Source organism: Carassius carassius, chromosome 32, assembly GCF_963082965.1.
Source record: "Carassius carassius chromosome 32, fCarCar2.1, whole genome shotgun sequence".
Classification (NCBI taxonomy): Eukaryota; Metazoa; Chordata; class Actinopteri; order Cypriniformes; family Cyprinidae; genus Carassius; species Carassius carassius.
In genome coordinates, this window is record NC_081786.1 from 4,494,026 (window position 1) to 4,512,613 (window position 18,588).

Here is an 18,588-nt window from a genome sequence, read left to right on the forward strand (position 1 = left end):
TAGATCTTTTTCGACAATGTTAGGTCTTGCTCTGTGAGAACAGACCATTTTTATTGCTCAGATGAGTGAAACAGGATATTCAAGAAGAAGAATGTTTGGAGTGAAGGAATTTGATTGAATCCATTAGGAATTGATTAGATAGTGCAAAGTGGTCAGGGTTGGCCAGGAAAGATACAAACAAAGTAAAGTTGTTTCAGTGGCAGAACAAGTTAATTTATTTTCTTTCGTTTTAAAAAAAAATAAAGATAACGACATTTATTTGTTTGGACTAACATGATCCAATAAATTCTACACAATAAGATTAGAAACACACTAGTCACAATAGTGTTGACTTCATGTAACAGGTGTCTCAGAAAATACATAAGATTACTATTACGATTCTTCCATATCTGTTAGAATAATGCACACATATGCTATAATGTGCGCAATGTACTAGAATTGACCTCCCATTTACAGTGTGTTAAATCAACTAAAAGTAACTATTTTAACAAAACAAAATAAAGGTGAGTGATGAGATGCTTTATTTTTGGATAAACTATTTTATTCAAGCACAACCTTCACAACATCTTTCTTAAAATACCTTATAGGTTTATGATAATTGAAACAGTCCTGAACTAGATCAAGTTTTGATCTCTGCAAATCAAACTATCACTTTAATTAAATAAAAAAACAAAGAATTTTTTTTCCCACTAATCAAAATATTTTATCATTAGCTAGCTCCACACTGGAGAGCTGCTTTATAACAAAAAATCAGGTTGTAATTCTAACTGAAAGAGACACTGACTCTGGTTTTTCATGTTTAATATTGTAAAGCGGCTTGATTTAAGTCTATCCATTGCATAAAGTGCTATATAAATAAACATGACTTGACTGGAGTACAGAAATGCAGAGCTGGTGAAAACATCCACATCGCTGTAATTAAATATGTATAAAACTGCTGTTTTCACACCACGGTCAGTTTTTGTTGTGTTTATTTCGTTATTGAGAGGAAAGCACGCAGCATATGTTTACATAATCATCCAAACGCCATTCAGCAGCCTTCTCGGTTCTGCTGCATTTGCTCTGAAGCACAGTCTTCTCTTGAATTGCATCCAGGAGAGCTGAATTAGTCTTGCACTACAGCGCCACACTGGTCAAGCCGCAGTATTGCCGGCTCTTACATTAGGTCATATGAGATCAAATGACTACTCGACAACAAAAATATTTGTCCACAAATTATTATTATTATTGTTTATATATATATATATATATATATATATATATATATATATATATATATATATATATATAATTTCATGTAGGCCTATTTAACTAAATCTATATCATACAAAGAGTACCGTTTTTCTGCAGATGCATGAACACATTAAGTAATAATCATTTTATTCAAGTTCAGTAAAGCAATAAGTGACTTACATTTTAGACATAATATTGCTTGTTTTTTCTCAATTTTTTGCCAATGAAAATAGTTCCAAACAAAGATCACAGCACTGTTTTGTGTCTCTAAGCAATGGATGGTGTTTACTTATTGAATGAATCATCTTTTTGAATGAATCGGTTGAATAAATGATTCAGTGATTCACTCATTAACACAGTCAAATGCTTTGTTTCTGCATGAATCAGCCATTTGAATTAATTGGTTGAATCTCAATGACTCACTCATTAACATAAACTTGCTGTCACCTACTGGCAGTTTTAATTTCACATTTCAACCATTTATTCATGTTTTAAATTATTTCAAATATCAGTTTTCAACGTTTTATGTTAAAAACAAAACATGAGGCCTATTTATACATACGTATATGCAGTTTAAATGCATCCCCTCTGAGATACATAAACTGTGTAAATACTTGCTATTTGAGATGCAGATTCCAAAAATGTTTTCTTATGTTGAAATGAAAGACACTAAGTACAGATGAAGTGCTTCTTATTCTTACCCAAAAATACAAAATGGAAGAAATAGTTGAAACAGAATGCAATCTAGCTACTCATACTGGTATAGCGTCCAACCCTACTGGATGCCAGTCACATGCCACTTAATGAGGTCAGCACTAATGTTTGAAACATTTACAGTGGAATAACACTGTTTAATACAGAGAAATGAAGACAGTATATAGTGTATACCACGCAGTGTTCAGTATCGTAAGCTAGTATTCAATTCTAAGTAACACTGTTACTTGTTCATCCTTTTTTCCTTCACTGTCTCCCTTACACCTTTCCTCTTTGCCCTGTTTTTCTCTCTTATTCTCTCCCTTCTCCCTGCAGTCTATCTTTCTCCACTGACTTCAGGCACTGAGAGGGAGGTCACTGCTGAAGCCCACTGAAGAAATCCAACCAATTTTAAATATTTTACGCAATTTTAAATGAAGCACATGAATGATAGATCACAGGAGAGAGATAGAGAAAGAGAGAGGAGGAAGAGGAGGTGAAAAAGCCCAAACCTGAATCCTCCCTAACGATTAGGAGCTGTCCATCTCCCCATACAGTCCTTATTGGAAATCAGAGTGTGTTTACATAGCAAAGAGCCTCTCAATAGAGCAGCTACAGGTACATAGAACCTTATATGAATATGAGAGATGAACTGTTTCACATCTACTGAGAGCAATTCATACTGTTCAAAGCAGTTTAACACGTGTTTGATCAGAGGCAGGAATGTTTTTATATACTGAGCTGTACGAATATTAAAACGACCTGTATTCTAGCAAATGTGATAGATAGATAGATAGATAGATAGATAGATAGATAGATAGATAGATAGATAGATAGATAGATAGATAGATAGATAGATAGATAGATAGATAGATTGACAGACAGAGAGAGAGAGACAGAGGCACAGGTTTTCAAAGATTACTTTAGATATTAGATATCAGGTATGCCCTTACGAAAATTAGCCATGGTTTTATTATAGTAAAAGTGAAGTAAGCATTTTTTTTTTTTTTTGGCATATTGATTACCATTTGTATAACCACATATTTATACCATGGTTAAACTATAGGTAATGTAGCAAAACCATGGTAAATTTGTGGTTTTACTATAATAACCATGTTTTTTTTTTTTTTGTTTGTTTGTTTTTTTTATTTGTAGTACAACCATGGTTAGTTTTCGTAATGGACCTAACGTTAACTTGATTTATGTTTTTGATGAGATGTTGGATTTTGAATTCGGTGATATCTTAGAACCTCGACAGCTTTTCAGTTGTGAAATCCAGTTTGGCAAGGGTGATATCTAGTGGTTACAGTCAGTAATAACATCTACAGAGCTCTTTTGTTTCAGCAGTGATCTTTTGTAACGTTACCTTCACACGATGAAGAGTTAAGTCCTCTTGTGATCTTTCTTAAGTCTCAGATTTTCATAGACGTAATAACTTTTTTGAATCCATCTAACAGCAAGTGTTGCAGGATAAATGTTCACTTTACTGGCCTTTCGAAAATTAATCATGTTTTTATTGTAGTAAACGTGTAACCATGTTTGTTTGTTTTCATAAGGGTAAATATATTTCATATTAGCCTATATATTACTTTAACACTAGTATATTTACGAACCCTTTGTGAGAATTTCACTGTTTTACGTGCAGTTTTCAAATAGGAAATGCAGCTGCGGTTGGAATTATAGTTTGTAAATGTGTTCGGCATACTGGTTTTATAAAGATAACTAACTTTACACTTCCTGTGGTAATTACGCAACGGTTAAATTTACTACTTTACAATCAGGAAATATGAACTATTGTTGCTCCTACCTTCTCTTAGTGAGATGGGCCTTCATGTTTCCTCTCCTTTCACAGTAATGGAGGACAGTTTTGCTTAAAGGGTTGTCGTTAAATCACTAATGTGAGTGATGTTTTGCTAATTAACGGTCTTTCAGCGCCAATTTTGAAAAAGGAAAACGTACGTCACCGTCTGTTATGCGCGAGATAAAGGATAGAAAAACGATAACATTCATATATAAAAATAAAAATAATTGTATTAAGTTACTTTATCTGTTTGCTTTTACGAAATGTATTATATCTTCGCTAAATGAAACAGCACAATGAGGACACAGTGACACCTAGTGGTAAATTATGGCCAATGGGAAAAAAAAACTTTATTACTGAGACAAAATTATAAACAATTAGACAATTGAAAACATGTCAACAGATTGTTTAATTAGGCCATTTGAAATAGTTGTAAATCTCAGTTTGTGTACAGTAGCGTACATGAACTAAACTGTTCATACATTTTTTTTTTCCCAGAACAACTTTTGTAAAAGAAACATTTTATAAAGCTTAGCCTAACAACTGTCAAATAATATTGATCCGAGGGTGTGTTGAGCAGCATTGCTGACCTGCATGCAAGCTGATTCAATTCTCTCATTAAACACTAACACACACTGGGACTGAACAAATAAACAATATCATCTGACCAAGTGCTTTTTAAAAGTTTGTGAACCGTACAGAATGACTTTTATAAACATCTCTATTGAAAGAGTCTCATTCAACATCAAACTGTCGTTCAAAAATAATAAAAGCATCTATATATACACACAGCTCAAAAGTCCACTGACAAGTATCAAATTTCCTTTCTACTGAAGTGTTTGAAAATTGCACAAATAACATTCAAATATGTGCCAAAACAGCAAATAATAGCATGTAACAAAAAAGGACAAGCATTAAAAGAACATATTTATAATGCTTGGTGACATATTTCTGAAACATACAATAACCACTGTTATATATATATATATATATATATAAAAAAAAATCTCTCTTATCTACTCCTTATTGTTTTACTGGTATACATATAGACAATATAGCTCTAAAAGAAGAATTTAATTTCAATAAACATCTAATAATGCATTAATCAGTCTTAAGATTCTCACATTTTGCACAAAATCGTCTTTACGTTAGCAGCGGGTTATTCAATGGACTCTTCACTTATTTAAAGGACCGGATTCAAACGTAGTAAATCACAAATACAAAGTTTGGGGAGAGGTACCTTTAGTGCAACAAGTCATGTAAAATATAGAAAAAAAGGCAAAGAAGACAGTAGACAAAATAAATCCTCTCGGCGGAGACAGGCCAGTGTATTTCTGTTAAGATGATGAACCTTTCTGTGAGATGGCTGAAATATAAAGGTTTAAACAATTAGATAATTAGAATAAGGCTTAGACTTAAAAAAAAAAATACACAGATTCTGATGATTTTGGCTGAACTAACCTGTCAGATCTCTGAATTTTCTTTTTGCTTCAGCTCTTTCTTCTGAATCAAAGTACCACACAGTGATTGCATACCTGTGACACAAAACAGACACCTTAGCATGATGCCACAAAATCATATTGACATATACATCTGTAACATGAACTCCAATACTAACCTTGTAGCATACGACGGTTGAACTTCATGAGGGTTTCGACGATCTGACCAGAAAAGCAGAAGTCTATCAAACAAAGGCTCAATGTCGGCTACATAAGGTTTTCCTTCAGGAAAGATCCTTAGCATTCCACCATGCTCCTAAAAACAAACAGTGACATTTGATTAATTAAAAATGTACCATAAATATTTTGGAAACGACATTTGAAATAAAGTAATGAAAAGTCTACCTTTGCATTCCAGTTTTTATTCAGATAGTAAATACAGGTGACGCAGCGGCCGTCTGCATTAGGGTTATCTACATGTTTCACATATCCTGCTCCATTTCCTGGATAGCAAGCCACCATCGCCTGAAAAAAAAGACATGTGAAACTAAGCTTGATAGGCATTTTACATTACAGTTTATCCCAGAAAAGCCTGTTTCCAGGTAAACATGCTAATGAATTATTGTCATTTTTTACACAAAAATTATTTAAAGGCATTTCTCCCCTTGAACAAGCTACAAGAATTAAGTGTGCAAAGTTTACAAAAGCTACCAAAAAAGGTGTTCTAGCAGACTATACAACGACATATCGTGCTTAATAAAGTCATTTTCTATTTGGACATTCTGCTCACATTTGCATCTTTGCCTGCTTTACTAGATTTCTAATCTATTTGTTTGAGTGCCAAAACATTTTACACAGAACAAAAGAAGTTTCTTAAAGTTGAGATGTTTACATCTAAATATAAATCAGTTGTAAATAAAACAATATATCTTGTAACCTAACATAATATATGTAAAAACTGATATGGGATTTTTTTTTTTCAAGTTTGTCGTCATAACGCAATGTAAACATGTAGCTGCACAGAGAGGAGGAGGAAGTGTGTGCGTGCATGAGTGTGTGTACATGCGTGGCTAAAGAGAGCAAGCTTGGCCAGCAGCCAGTGTGCTGAGGATTTAATGACAGTGCTACGTGTTGAGCGTGAGTCTACAGCGGCCAACTAGCGTACACAATCCAGAGCTCTGATTCAGCTCACTTAACCATTTACGCCCACATGCGCAGTCAGTACGAAACCATTTCAAAACACTGGGTTATTAAATGTTAATCATCTTTACCTGCTTATCAAAGAAGAAGAATTGCACTAAAACAATTCAGTTATTAACCCCTGTTCATTTTATTTGGAAGTGCTTTTTTTCATTATTTTTTACCATCAAGGATGTCATTATGTTATTAGGGATTATAATAGGTTTTAGAAAAGATGATAGACAAAAAGTGTTTTAGGGCAGCAAAGAATATTTTATCTGATTTTAGAACTGGCTGTGTGAACCCCTGAAAATTTGTATAAAACTATTTAAAACTCATCTCTTTCATGCAAACTTAACTGCAAAACTTGACCTGCTGACTTATTAAAAAGCTATTTGTTTCAAACTAAATTTAACACACAAAAAAAAAACACTTTTTTTTCTATTCTTTCACGGTTTCTCTTATTTTTATCTTCTGGACAATGCTTGAATCTTTGTATTGCCAGCACTTCTTGTATTATTTACTCTTTATGATAAATTGCTTGTATTCCTCATTTGTAAATCACTTTGGATAAACGTGACTGTTAAATATGTGTGTGTAAATTATTAATTTAACACTTTCTTTCGGCAGACTATAAAATAAGGAAAAAGCAAGATGAACAAAAAGAGAAAATAGCCAGTTTATTTCAGAAGGACACTTTAAAGGGAGTAAAACTCTTGTGTTCGCAGCTGACTTTGGTCAAAGTGGCTCTTGAACATCCTGTTGCTTCACTCAGGGCCTCCTGTAACCCAGAGTACAGCAGCGCAGTGAGAGGAGTCACGTACTGTTCACAACAGCAGAAACTGAAAGCCTATCTCTGCCATTCATCACCAGGCACAGTAAAGACAGTGTGCCAAAGTTTACCTTCTCTAAACAAAGACAGATACTAATGCTTAATAGCCAGATGTATTCACCCAGATGAACAAACAAACTGTCATTTAAAGTGACAGTAAAGACATTTATAATGTTGCAAAATATTTATATAATCAAGAAAATGCTGGTCTTTTAAACTGTAAAACATCTAACCCTAACCCTTTAGAAAAAAAAATATGGTTTAAAAAAATAATAAATAAAAAGAATTGATCATGATTCTTAAGCAGCAAATCAACATCTTAGACTGATTTCTGAAGAAAAATGTGAAGAGCCTAAAGGTTCAGCCTAATCTAATTCAAATAGGCTACATACGAAACTTTTTCAGCTGACACATTCTTAGTTTTTCAACACTTCGAAATGCAATAAGGCTTACCTTTGACCGTGCGCGAATATTTTTGCCCACTTGACCCCCACACAGAGAAATAAGTTTGTCTATGAGTGTTAATAAGAAATTGACAGCCTCCGTGCCTCTCTCGGTCCCGTTAACCCATGTTATTTTATCTCCTCTGATGCTTTTCCTGCAGACTCCATTGCTTCTTCTGGCCAGCTGCCCGTCGTTGAGAAGCCCACAGGAATGCATGCGCTTGACCTGACCCAGAACCATGTGGCCCGCGATGTCCCCCAGAAAGTGGTCAATGTAAAAGAAGCCTCGGTCCAACAGAGCAGGAACCACTTGCTCCAAAGCCAAACTCTCCAGCTGCGAGTCCAGTGCGTGCTGAAGAAATGGCATTTTGTCTCGAGCGCCTTGCATTCAAATGAACGAAAGTTTTTCAAAGTGATATCTATCTAATGCCACGAACTTGTCCCTCAAGAGAGGATAAAGTATGGCACATGCAGCAGACAGGGGCCGGCTGTGGGTGCTTTATAATCGCTCTGTGTGAGGGTGCACGAGCGCTGGAGGATCAGAGCCCAGCGCACCTGCGGCGCATGTGGAACGTGCAGAATCTGTGTTGCGCTGCAGTGGGCGGATACTCGCACGAAAACTCCATTCAGTGCGTTTAAGTTCAACGTCTAAGGGCTGGACAATACATGTTTCCTGTGATCACATTTCATCTTCCTTTAGGGGGCGACTGACGGCTCAGAAAGCCCAATCCTCCATTCTGTCGCGTTCAAATCTCAGGATAGTATTTTTGGTCTTGCTGGAGACCTTTTAATACTTTAAAGTAGCCTGTATTATTTTGAAAATGATCATTTGTCAAAATGGAAACTTAAATGCAAATGCCCCCCCCCCCCCCCACCTTGAAATGGCTATGAAATTATGAAATCATCATTTACTCTTCACAAACGAAACGGCCATGATTGGGCCATTATAAACAGCGATGTGAAAAAGGACGACTGTCACGTGACATCGCCGCCTACGTGCTACTTCAGCAGTGTTCTAAAAAATCATTTACATATGAATGGAGGCACTGCGATACTTTATCCATTGAAATGGAAATGCATGGATGCATTCTTTGATGATTACCCAATAAGGGTAAAGTGAAAGCCCTCATTATATAATGAAGATGCCTGAATAAATGTTTGCTTTGTGACGAATTGCTTGTTTGTCTATTGTAAGTCGTTTTTAAAAACAAAACAAACAAAAAATAAATTAAATGTAAATAAAATAAATTTTAAGTAAAAACATAAATAAATAGAAACAATTCAGAAATAAATATTGTATAGCCTTACAATGTTTAATATAATAATTTAAATATTAGTGTATTGTAAAGCGCTTTTAAAAAAAGCAAATATAAATACATAAAAATATTCTAAAATAAATAAATAAACAGAAACAACAATAAAACAAATACAAACATGTTGTTTGACTATGACAAATTACTAATGTTCGTCTATTGTAAGTCACTTTGTAAATGTAAATAAATAAAAAATGTAATTAAAAATAGATACGATTTAGAAACAAATAAAACATTTAGATACAAATATTGTTTGGTTCTGGGACAAATTACTAATGTTTGAGCATGAGTCACTTTAAAAAAAAATGTAAAGGTAATTAAAAAAATATATACTTTAATTAAAAAATAAAATAAATATAAATACAAATATTCTAAATAAAAAAAATAAAACAGAAGCAACACCAAAACAATTACAAACATATAAAAAACAAATGTTGTTTGACTCTGTGACGAATTACTAATGTTCTTCTATTTCTAAGTCACTTTTTTAAATGTAAATGTAAATAAATAAAATGTAATTAAAAATAAAACATACAATTTAGAAACAAATAAAAACATACAGATACAAATATTGTTTGGTTCTGGGACAAATTACTAATGTTCGAACATGAGTCACTTTAAAAAAAAAAAGTAAAGGTATGTAAAAAAATATATATACTTTAAATAAAAAATAAAATAAATATAAATACAAATATTCTAAATAAATAAAAAACAGAAGCAACACCAAAACAATTAGAAATTATTATTATTATTATTATTATTATTGTTCTTGTTGTTATTCTTTTTATTTATTTATTTTATGAAAGGGGGACCGGGCTACACCTTTCCTACCATACACCTGATGGATACTGACTGTAAAATGGCAATCATAGGAGGAGGGCTCAGTGTGGTGATAGAAGATGGAACAGATGTGTGCCAGTGCACCAGCCTTGATGAAGCTTCATAACAGCCTTGTGGATGGATTCTGCTTTCAACATTCCACCACACCTGAGAAAGACACTGACTTTCCTTCAGAGGCACATTGTCAACGTTAGAAGATGGAGACAAGCACTGTCAGTAACTTTACTCTGAATGATTTGCCTCTTGTATTAGATCCTCATGCCTTGACTGTACCATTGCCCAAAGTGCACTCGAAGGACATTCACTCTTTTGAAGTTAACCCAACATGTTGGAGTGGTACATGCACATTAACCAAATAGCTTGCTCTATTCTTTTTCTATTCTATCTGTTTTCTTTTTATTTATTATATTATTTAAAAACCCATGCTACGTGTACTGTGTTAAGCTAACTGAGACTTGTTATAGCTCTTATATATCATTGCTCTTTTTGTTGTTTTTGATTGATTCAACTCTGACCTCATTTGTAAGTCGATTTGAATAAAAGCGTCTGCTAAATGAATAAATGTAAATATTAGTATAACCTGTGGTATAGATGAGTGCCAGTCAACTTTTTTCTGATTCCATTCTTTTAGAAACCATGCACAGGAAGCATAAGTATTTTTGGTACTCAGTGAAGAGTCAGTAGTACAGTTGTATTATAATATAATGGAGAAGGGTCTGGCTGCAGACTTGCACTCTCAGACACTTGCGCTTCTTTTTTTATTGGATATTTTATTCTACTTATTGGTTACTTCTTGTTTGAATCTCTCAACATTTGTTTTTCTCTTGTGTATGTATGGTTGACTGGAAGTCTGTCAGTCCAGATGTGAGGAAGACACACAGAGTGGAGCTGGAGCTCAGCAGATGTGATGGCTGGAAAGAAGGGCATCTTCACAGCTTTCTATTCAGACAAAGAGTTTGCTGGATTCTGTTCTATGGACTGCTATTAGAGAATGAATTAATGAATGAGTGGTTTATCTATCTATCTATCTACCTATCTATCTATCTATCTACCTATCTTTTTACTTGAATTGGTGACTGAAACTGAAAGCTAAATAAACGTTTTAGTGGATAAAGCTGTGTCTGTTTGCTTAATTGGTTAATGTCACTTAAAACAAGGTTACTAAACTCTTCTGACTAATATTTAAATTTATTCGTTTTTTTACTTTTTACAAATTTTTCTCTATCAGGCAAAACCTAGTTTTCTAGTGTAACACTTTACAATAAAGTTTAATTTGTTGACTGATGTATTAACTAACATGAGCAATACATTTGATACAGCATTTATTAAACTTGTTAGTTAATAAAAATACAGCTGTACGTTGTTTGTTCTTGTTAGTTCACTAATGTTAACAAATACAGCTGACTTTAAATGACTTTAACTTAAGAACAGCAAGTGCGAGTAACCGTGTTAAGGGACGTTTGTATTCTCAAAAATAATTGTAATCTGTTTTTGATTATTGATAAACTAAGACCTAAAAGTGCGGTGGTGATTACGTCAGTAAGCCGTTTTGAAGGTACTTTCGAAAGTAATTTAAAATAATATTATTTACATCATTAACGCTGTTTTTACATTGGATGAATTTCAATTGGTTTTATAGGATTATGTGTTTAATTTATCGCTTTCTATTAATCTATAGGCCAATAGGCTCGCCTTTTGGCGGAACACAGTTTTCGCTAAACCTTTTGCCACGCCCCCTACCTTTCTTTCCACCAACGAGAAACCTTTCGACACGCCCATCTTTTGCCACGCCCATTACTCCAGGCTGCAGTTAACCCTACTTGTACGTGACACCCTCCAGGTCGGTAAGCCCCGCCCGTTTAAGATCCCAGAATCCTGCATTCATGCCATTCTACAGTCATGGTGTATTTCTATGAGTTCAACCCAACTGTGCAGATTTTCAGTCCATGACGTCCAGCAGGTCAGGGTCAGACCACAGCAAGAGACGCGAGACTGCTCTCATGCACGCCTTACATGTCAAACAATTCGTGATGAAGAAAAAATATTCAAACACTGTATATGAGGTCACCAATGCTTTTATCTCAATGACAGTGGCTTTTAATTAGAGTAGCCTTTGAGCTCATTTTATAATCATGCCTGACCGCCATTGATGAGCCGACGAGCCGCATGTAGTGCGCGCACCAATCTCGAGAATGTGCAGGGCGTTTTCAAGAAGAGCAAATATCACACAGTACTTTATAGACTTTACAACATAAAACGATTAGGCCTACAACGAAATTCTACTCTATTCTCAACAGGTTACGCGTGCATCTCAACTTGGAAACTTTGCATTGCAACACTTTTATAATGTTATTTTTTAGGACGAATAGTTTGTGTTGCAAATTAAAGCATGCATAGGCCTTTTTCCAATGTATACAGATTTTTTTAAACTTGTCATGTTTGGATGCTTGGGAAACTTTAGGAGCGAGTCATTGAGGTATAGTGCACGAGCGACACTCACCTTATGTCTTCCTCTGATTTTGAACTTGTCCAGTTTGCCGTCTGCGCACGTGATGATCTTGTCCATTCGGGTCAGCAGATAGCTTATGTTTTGGCAGCCGCTTTCGGTGCCATCGACCCATGCAATCTTGTCCCCTCGAATAGCTTTGCTTTTGTTAAGTTTTTGGCTCACTAACTGTCCATCCTGCATGTTGCCACTCTGATGAATGCGCTTCACCTCCTGCACAACGCGCTCTCCGATTCTGTCCCCTAGAAAATTGTCAACTATACACAACCCGTAAGAGTTCATGCACGGGACGATGTATTGCAATACTAGTTTGTGTGTGTTCAGTCGTTTGTGTTCTTTATGTTTTGCACGGTTGCTGCGGGGCTTCCTGAGCTCTCTGGGCAGCTCCATGCGTCCACTAGTTTGATCTGGACACCTGGGCGGATCATTTGTAATGGTTTGGTCTTCAGAGGTCTGGTCAGCAGCCTGGTTTCCCTGATATTCTGCCATCGAGTCGAATGCAGCAGAAGTGCCCCGCGCGCACTTGATGTCAGATGAAAGGGGAGAGTCCGAGTATGCCTACGTGAACACCGTCACATGTGTCAAAGCCTAATTTAGAGCTTACACAAGCCTAGACAGAAGAGATTTGCACTGATATAGAATAATTACTTCTTAGAGAAAAATGTGAATGTCAAGAACAGTCATAACTCCTTGTCATATTGCATTAGTCATTTATTTGATGTGATTTGAAGTGTCAGTATTTGTTACTGAGCCATTAATATGCTGTAATAATAATAAAAAAAAATACTTTATTTATTATTATTACCATTAGGAAAATCTGACCATTTGTATATAAAGCATAAATGTGAATGTAAATAACAATCAGACTTGTATGCCACTGAGACATTAGAAATGCTTTTACAATGATTATTGATTTGTGTTGCTGTTGGTAAATAATAATAGTAAAGATAGTAAAGAAAATCTGCTTTTCAAAGTTCACGATTACATGACAGATTGTTTCAACTTTGAAATAGTGCAGAATCCAAATTTTTTTTTATCATAACTTAAAGTTTCAAAGTTCAGAACAAACAAACAGAAATGCATTTCTAGATTTATATAAAAAAAATCTGATTTTTTTGTTATTTCTAATAACTAATAGTTATTCATGTAATGCATTAAAATGCTGTTATAATAATAATAATAATAATGTATTTATTTTTTATTATTATTACTATTAGTATTATTATTATTAAATATTCTGTCATTAAGAAAATCTAAACTTTTTTCTTACAAAGTTAATTTATATTAAAAGTTAAAAATAATAATAATACAAATTGTCCAGAAAGTTTTGAAAAATTTCCCAGAAATTTTGCCAGTCATTCATCTTCAAATAAAAATACCCCAGATAGTCAGAATTAGTTTATCATCAAATCTCAGCTGTGTTTAATCATGTTTATTTTATTATGTTAACTGAAAGTCTATTTGCACTTTCTATTATGGTAATATTAATAATTCTTTTTCTAGTTCTCACTTTGCAGTGCACAAAGGGTTAAATATGATGTGGCTCTGAAATGGCTTGAAACACCACAGAATGCATGTTGATTTGCTAAAAATAGCATGGAAATAATTAAACCATATCACAGACGTGACATTTGTACTGACCCAAATGACAGCTATCTGTTGGCTTTGATTTCTGCAGAGAGAAAGGTCAGAGGGAACCCATATGTTGCACAATTGAATATGATATGATGTTGTGATGTAAATAACCATTTCACGTTACAACATCCACCAGTTCAACTCACATTTTCCAGGGGTAAGTGAGGTCAACTCAACACTATATGTGCATTAAATGCTTTTACAACTGCTTTTTTTTTTAAAGATAATGCATGTAGTCAATCCTGCACGTGATCACTGTTTGGGTCCGACTAACAGTGTCTTTCCTGAGTTGTGTTTGTCTTTAAAGAAATTGATGATAATTTTCTGAACATGAACTCTCAGGCCATCCGAGATGTAGATGAGTTTGTTTCTTCATCAGAACAGACTTGAAGAAATTTCGGATTATATCCCCTTACTCGTCCATGGATTCTCTGTAGTGAATGGGTGCCGTCAGAATGAGTTCAAACAGCTGATTAAAACATCACAATAATCCACATGACTCCAGTCCATCAGTTTAACATCTTGTGACGTGAAAAGCTGTAATAAATTTATACATTTTAACTTTAAACCTGTAGCTCTCACGTCAAAATCCACCAACATAATTTCCCTTGTAAACGGTGCTTGATCTGTGCATATTTCTCTCCTGATTCAGAGAAGATATACTTTTTTTTCACTGAAGGAAGTTATGTTATATACTTTGGACTATTTTAGATGGAAGCAGTGGTTTAAAGTTAAAAGAATCTTAATGATGGATTTGTTTCTTACAAACACAGTTTTCACTTCACAAGATATTAACTGATGGCCTGGAGTGCTGTGGATTATTGTGATGTTTTTATCATCTGTTTGGACTCTCATTCTGACGGCACCCATTACACTGCAGAGTATCCATTTGTGAGCAAGTGAGTAATACTAAATTTCTCCAAATCTAGGATGACCAGAGAGTGAGTAAATGTTCATTTTTGGGTGAACTATTCCTTTAAGAGTTGAAAGTGCAATATAAGCTGAAGTGGATGTGTATGTACTAACAGCTAAACAGGTGAAGCACTGCCTTTCCCAGCAGAGCTTCTTCTTAGAACTGCAACTCTAGCAGGACATTGCTGTACATCTAGAGTACAAACTCCAGACGACCCACGATGGCGTACGTGAGAACACCCTCATCCTGTAGTTTAAAGTGTAACCAGCTGCTATTTTCATTTTGAGCTCATGCCAATGATATGAATCTGAGAGCTGGACATGATATGATTGGTTGCTGTGACAAAGCTGACTATAAACTAAAAGGATTCATCCAGATCTTCAGTTGCATCTGTTTGGCAAAGATCAATATTTATAGATCAACCTGGAGAAGAAAACAAAGTGTTTCCCAGAAACATATGGTGTGTCGTGGGTTAACTACATGTTTTGTTAAACCAGATAACCACTGTAAACAACTGATAAATATTATCCTCCTATTGAAATGTGGTTTGTATGCGTGCTGAGACACGTAGTCATGCACATATAATCGGTAATCATATCCGCTCATGTTGTCCCAGTTCATAACAAATATGTTTTGATTATTAACAGCAAGCGGAAGAGAACTGATTTTTTTATATATATATACATATCTAACAGCCATCTTTTGGTATAATAAATGTTTATATGAGCCAGTACTTGAAAAAAAATTACATCAAGCCTGTTTTTATTTTTTATCAATACTTAATATTAATTATATTAATCATCTTAAAATTGCCCTTGTAAGACTTCATACTAGATATGAGTCATGGTTTCCTTTCAGTAGGATTGTAGTATCAATGAGATACTATGTCCTTTATTAGTATAGTTCTTTACTATTCTTATACTATATTAGTTTACATTTTAAATTTATAGTAATTTTATTTTTTTGTCTTTTTTTTTGTATTATATTTAAAGCACATTTGAAATGGATTAAATCTTTATTACAAAACTATGTTGATCAGCTGACTTAAATTCTGTCATTAAATATCTTCAAAATCTTTTAATTCAGGCATATATTTTATATCATAACTAATGGGAATATAATAGCATCTGTTATCATGTTAATATTTATTTACTGATAAAATACATACAAATTTACATACAAACTGCATTAAAACTTTAGATAACAGAAGAAAAAAATTTAACATCCAAATAAAAATAAAAAAATCACTTTCATACAACAAAATATGTTTAGCTCAAGTTTCTCACTTTTTCTTAGGCAGAAACACTGAGCATTTGCAGAATAAAAGCCTCAAAGTCATCCCAAACACCAAAGGTCAAGTCGATTAAAGAAGAGTTTATTTAAGCATTTGTTTGTTTTTTTCGGTTTATGACCTGAGCAACCAGTTCTGAAGTATCAACAATGACATCACCGCAGGTAATTATTTACAGCAGGACTCACAAGGGTCTGATTAAAATAGATTTCCGGTGGTGACAAAAACAGTATCAATAATTCATCAGTCTATGGCAAACCAAATCATTTCAGGTCAGCCAAAATAAATCTCTATAAAACTTTACAAATATGTATACAATTAAATATACACATTTATGTCAAAAAATATTTATCATCTGAGTAAACCACTGTCACAAAATGAAACAAGAATCATTATTAACAAAAAAAAATATTTATATTTAAAAGGATATATTTCTAGCAAGGGCAGTGTGTGCTTTTGCAGCTGGAGACTGTGCTCTTCACACATAATTACACACTTAGACAGCCCTCTATCACACTCGACAACATACACCGGTGTCCTCGGTTGAAGTGAATCACAGACATCTTGGTGAACAGTTCTACAGCAGTTCGTTGTCCTGGCCACCAGGTGAAGGTTGAGAGCATCCCCGTGATCTCTCCCGGCTGATGATGTCACTGGACCACTTCAAAATAGTGTAATATGGCCATTATGTGCTGAGGCATGAACACATAACCGGTGTAGATGGCCATCGCTGCCACCGTGATCAGGAGGGAATCTGACAGTCTTATTAAGGAAATTATGTTGCAGAAGGAGACAGGATCATTATAGTATACTACAACCATAAGAAAAAAAATTAACTTAAAATGTGTAAAAAATGTAAATGTTTTTGTTTACTATTTTGTTTAACTTCATGTACTAAAAATGTTAATAAAATGAAATAATCTACATAGACACACACAAAAAAAAAAAAAAAAAAACTTTAAAATGAAAATAAAAACTGAAAATACATCAAATGAAAGAGTTTAGAACATTAATAAAAATCATAATACTATCTCAATGCTACTATAATAACACTAAAAGGAAACCATGACTGACATCTAGTGAATAGTTTGGGCATTTAGCACAATTTTCCTTGGAGTGGAGTATTGCTTTAAAATTGAGCAATGAAATTATGAATAATTGGAAAATGTTACCTGCTCTTTCACTACCTTTTGGCCTTTCGCAAATACAATAACACGCACACAATTTATACAGTCAGTACAGAAGAGAAGCAGAATTAATGCTTTTACAGTTGTCCAAACTTTTGACAAGTACTGCATGTGTTAAAAATAGAGTAAAATTCTCATAATTAATTGAATTTTATATAGATTTTAATCAACATATTTCTAATAAATATAGATTTATCATATAGCTATGAACACTTTTTTTGCCAGCTTCAAAATATATATAAAGTTGTAAAATTTAAAGGAATTTTACATTTTATCAGCAGGCTACAAACACATATTATTGTTTTAACACATTTAATTGAATTTGATATTTTATCAGAAGAATCTATAGAGAAACACAAATATATTAAGGTTAGAAAGATTGCAGATGTACAAGCCCTAAAATTAGTCAGCTGACATTACTCAGGTGACCACAGTAAAACACAGAAAAGGAGGATGAAGCAAGTGAAACTATTCACACAATCGTCTTCCTGGAAGAGACCTGAAAATCAGCTCATGTTTTGGCAATTATTCAAATCTTAGGAGTCACACCCACAAGAAGCACGTTACGTGACTCATTCGGGTCAAAACTACCCACGATTAAATTCATGTGAATTTACATAGAATTCCTGATACAAATATAACTTTAAAAGCAACTAATACTTATCAGCTGTTGCTTAAAAAAGATTTAACGTTAACTTAATACATTTACAAGCGGCACACCAGATTTCTACAGTCAACGTTGGTCGAAAATACATTAATTCAATCAGTTAAAGACAGAATTTTAGTACATTATAACAATATTACACGACAAACTGGAATAGCACGGAATCAGCCTGATATCTTACGTGGACTTAAGAACTGACAAATGTTGTTTCTTACACATAAAGCTCCGTGTTTTACGAAAAAAGGATACTGAAGATAGTTCTCTCCCAAGGCTCCAACATATAAAGAGCTGTAACGAGCACATATTGGTAATAAAACCAAGATAGTTGTTTCCAGGCATCTGCTAACGCCATGTTTCTTTTGGCTCGCGACGCGTTGGTCCCACCGCTCCCTTCCGGAGCAGATCATAACAAAATAAAAGTCATTTACTGGGGAAAAAAAATGAAGGGATATCACGCAGTACCAAAATAAAAGCCCGCACAAAATAAAGATAACACGCAAACAGGTAATGCTTTAATATCGGCGTGCTAATATTTGATTTGAATTAAATGTTCTATTAATTCAAAATGAAAACAATTATTCAAATGACACTGTTTAGAGCACATTAAGTGCTTAGCTAA

The 18,588-nt window shown here is 34.1% G+C and overlaps 2 protein-coding genes across 3 annotated transcripts; both read right to left on the reverse strand.

Moving 5' to 3' along the window:
* Positions 1-4,975: 4,975 nt before the first annotated feature.
* LOC132112453 (prolyl hydroxylase EGLN3-like) lies at positions 4,976-12,805 on the reverse strand. Of its 2 annotated transcripts, none has more exons than XM_059519932.1 (5): positions 12,274-12,805; positions 5,572-5,691; positions 5,346-5,482; positions 5,189-5,262; positions 4,976-5,093 (listed from the first exon to the last, which is right to left on the reverse strand). In XM_059519932.1, the coding sequence occupies exons 1-5, from the start codon at positions 12,766-12,768 to the stop codon at positions 5,065-5,067; spliced, it is 855 nt and encodes a 284-aa protein (XP_059375915.1). In that variant the 5' UTR covers positions 12,769-12,805; the 3' UTR covers positions 4,976-5,064. The 2 variants fall into 2 exon arrangements, with proteins under 2 accessions (XP_059375915.1, XP_059375916.1); XM_059519933.1 differs by lacking the exon at positions 12,274-12,805 and adding an exon at positions 7,631-8,236.
* A 3,376-nt stretch (positions 12,806-16,181) lies between these two features.
* On the reverse strand, positions 16,182-18,386 carry LOC132112444 (serine palmitoyltransferase small subunit A-like). The gene is made up of 2 exons (XM_059519919.1): positions 18,219-18,386; positions 16,182-16,872 (listed from the first exon to the last, which is right to left on the reverse strand). Exons 1-2 carry the CDS (start codon positions 18,319-18,321, stop codon positions 16,769-16,771), a joined length of 207 nt encoding a protein of 68 aa, XP_059375902.1. The 5' UTR covers positions 18,322-18,386; the 3' UTR covers positions 16,182-16,768.
* Between the last annotated feature and the right edge of the window lie 202 nt (positions 18,387-18,588).

What these genes read in the sequence shown, in the direction of transcription:
- LOC132112444 (XM_059519919.1), bottom strand. Translation starts at nt 18,321, where the DNA reads ATGGCGTTAGCAGATGCCTGGAAACAACTATCTTGGTTTTATTACCAA. An exon ending in TTGGGAGAGAACTATCTTCA is followed by an intron (nt 16,873 to 18,218) that starts GTATCCTTTTTT and finishes TAAGACTGTCAG; the next exon opens with ATTCCCTCCTGATCACGGTG.
- LOC132112453 (XM_059519932.1), bottom strand. Translation starts at nt 12,768, where the DNA reads ATGGCAGAATATCAGGGAAACCAGGCTGCTGACCAGACCTCTGAAGAC. An exon ending in ATAAAAACTGGAATGCAAAG is followed by an intron (nt 5,483 to 5,571) that starts GTAGACTTTTCA and finishes GTTTGTTTTTAG; the next exon opens with GAGCATGGTGGAATGCTAAG. An exon ending in AAAATTCAGAGATCTGACAG is followed by an intron (nt 5,094 to 5,188) that starts GTTAGTTCAGCC and finishes TTTATATTTCAG; the next exon opens with CCATCTCACAGAAAGGTTCA.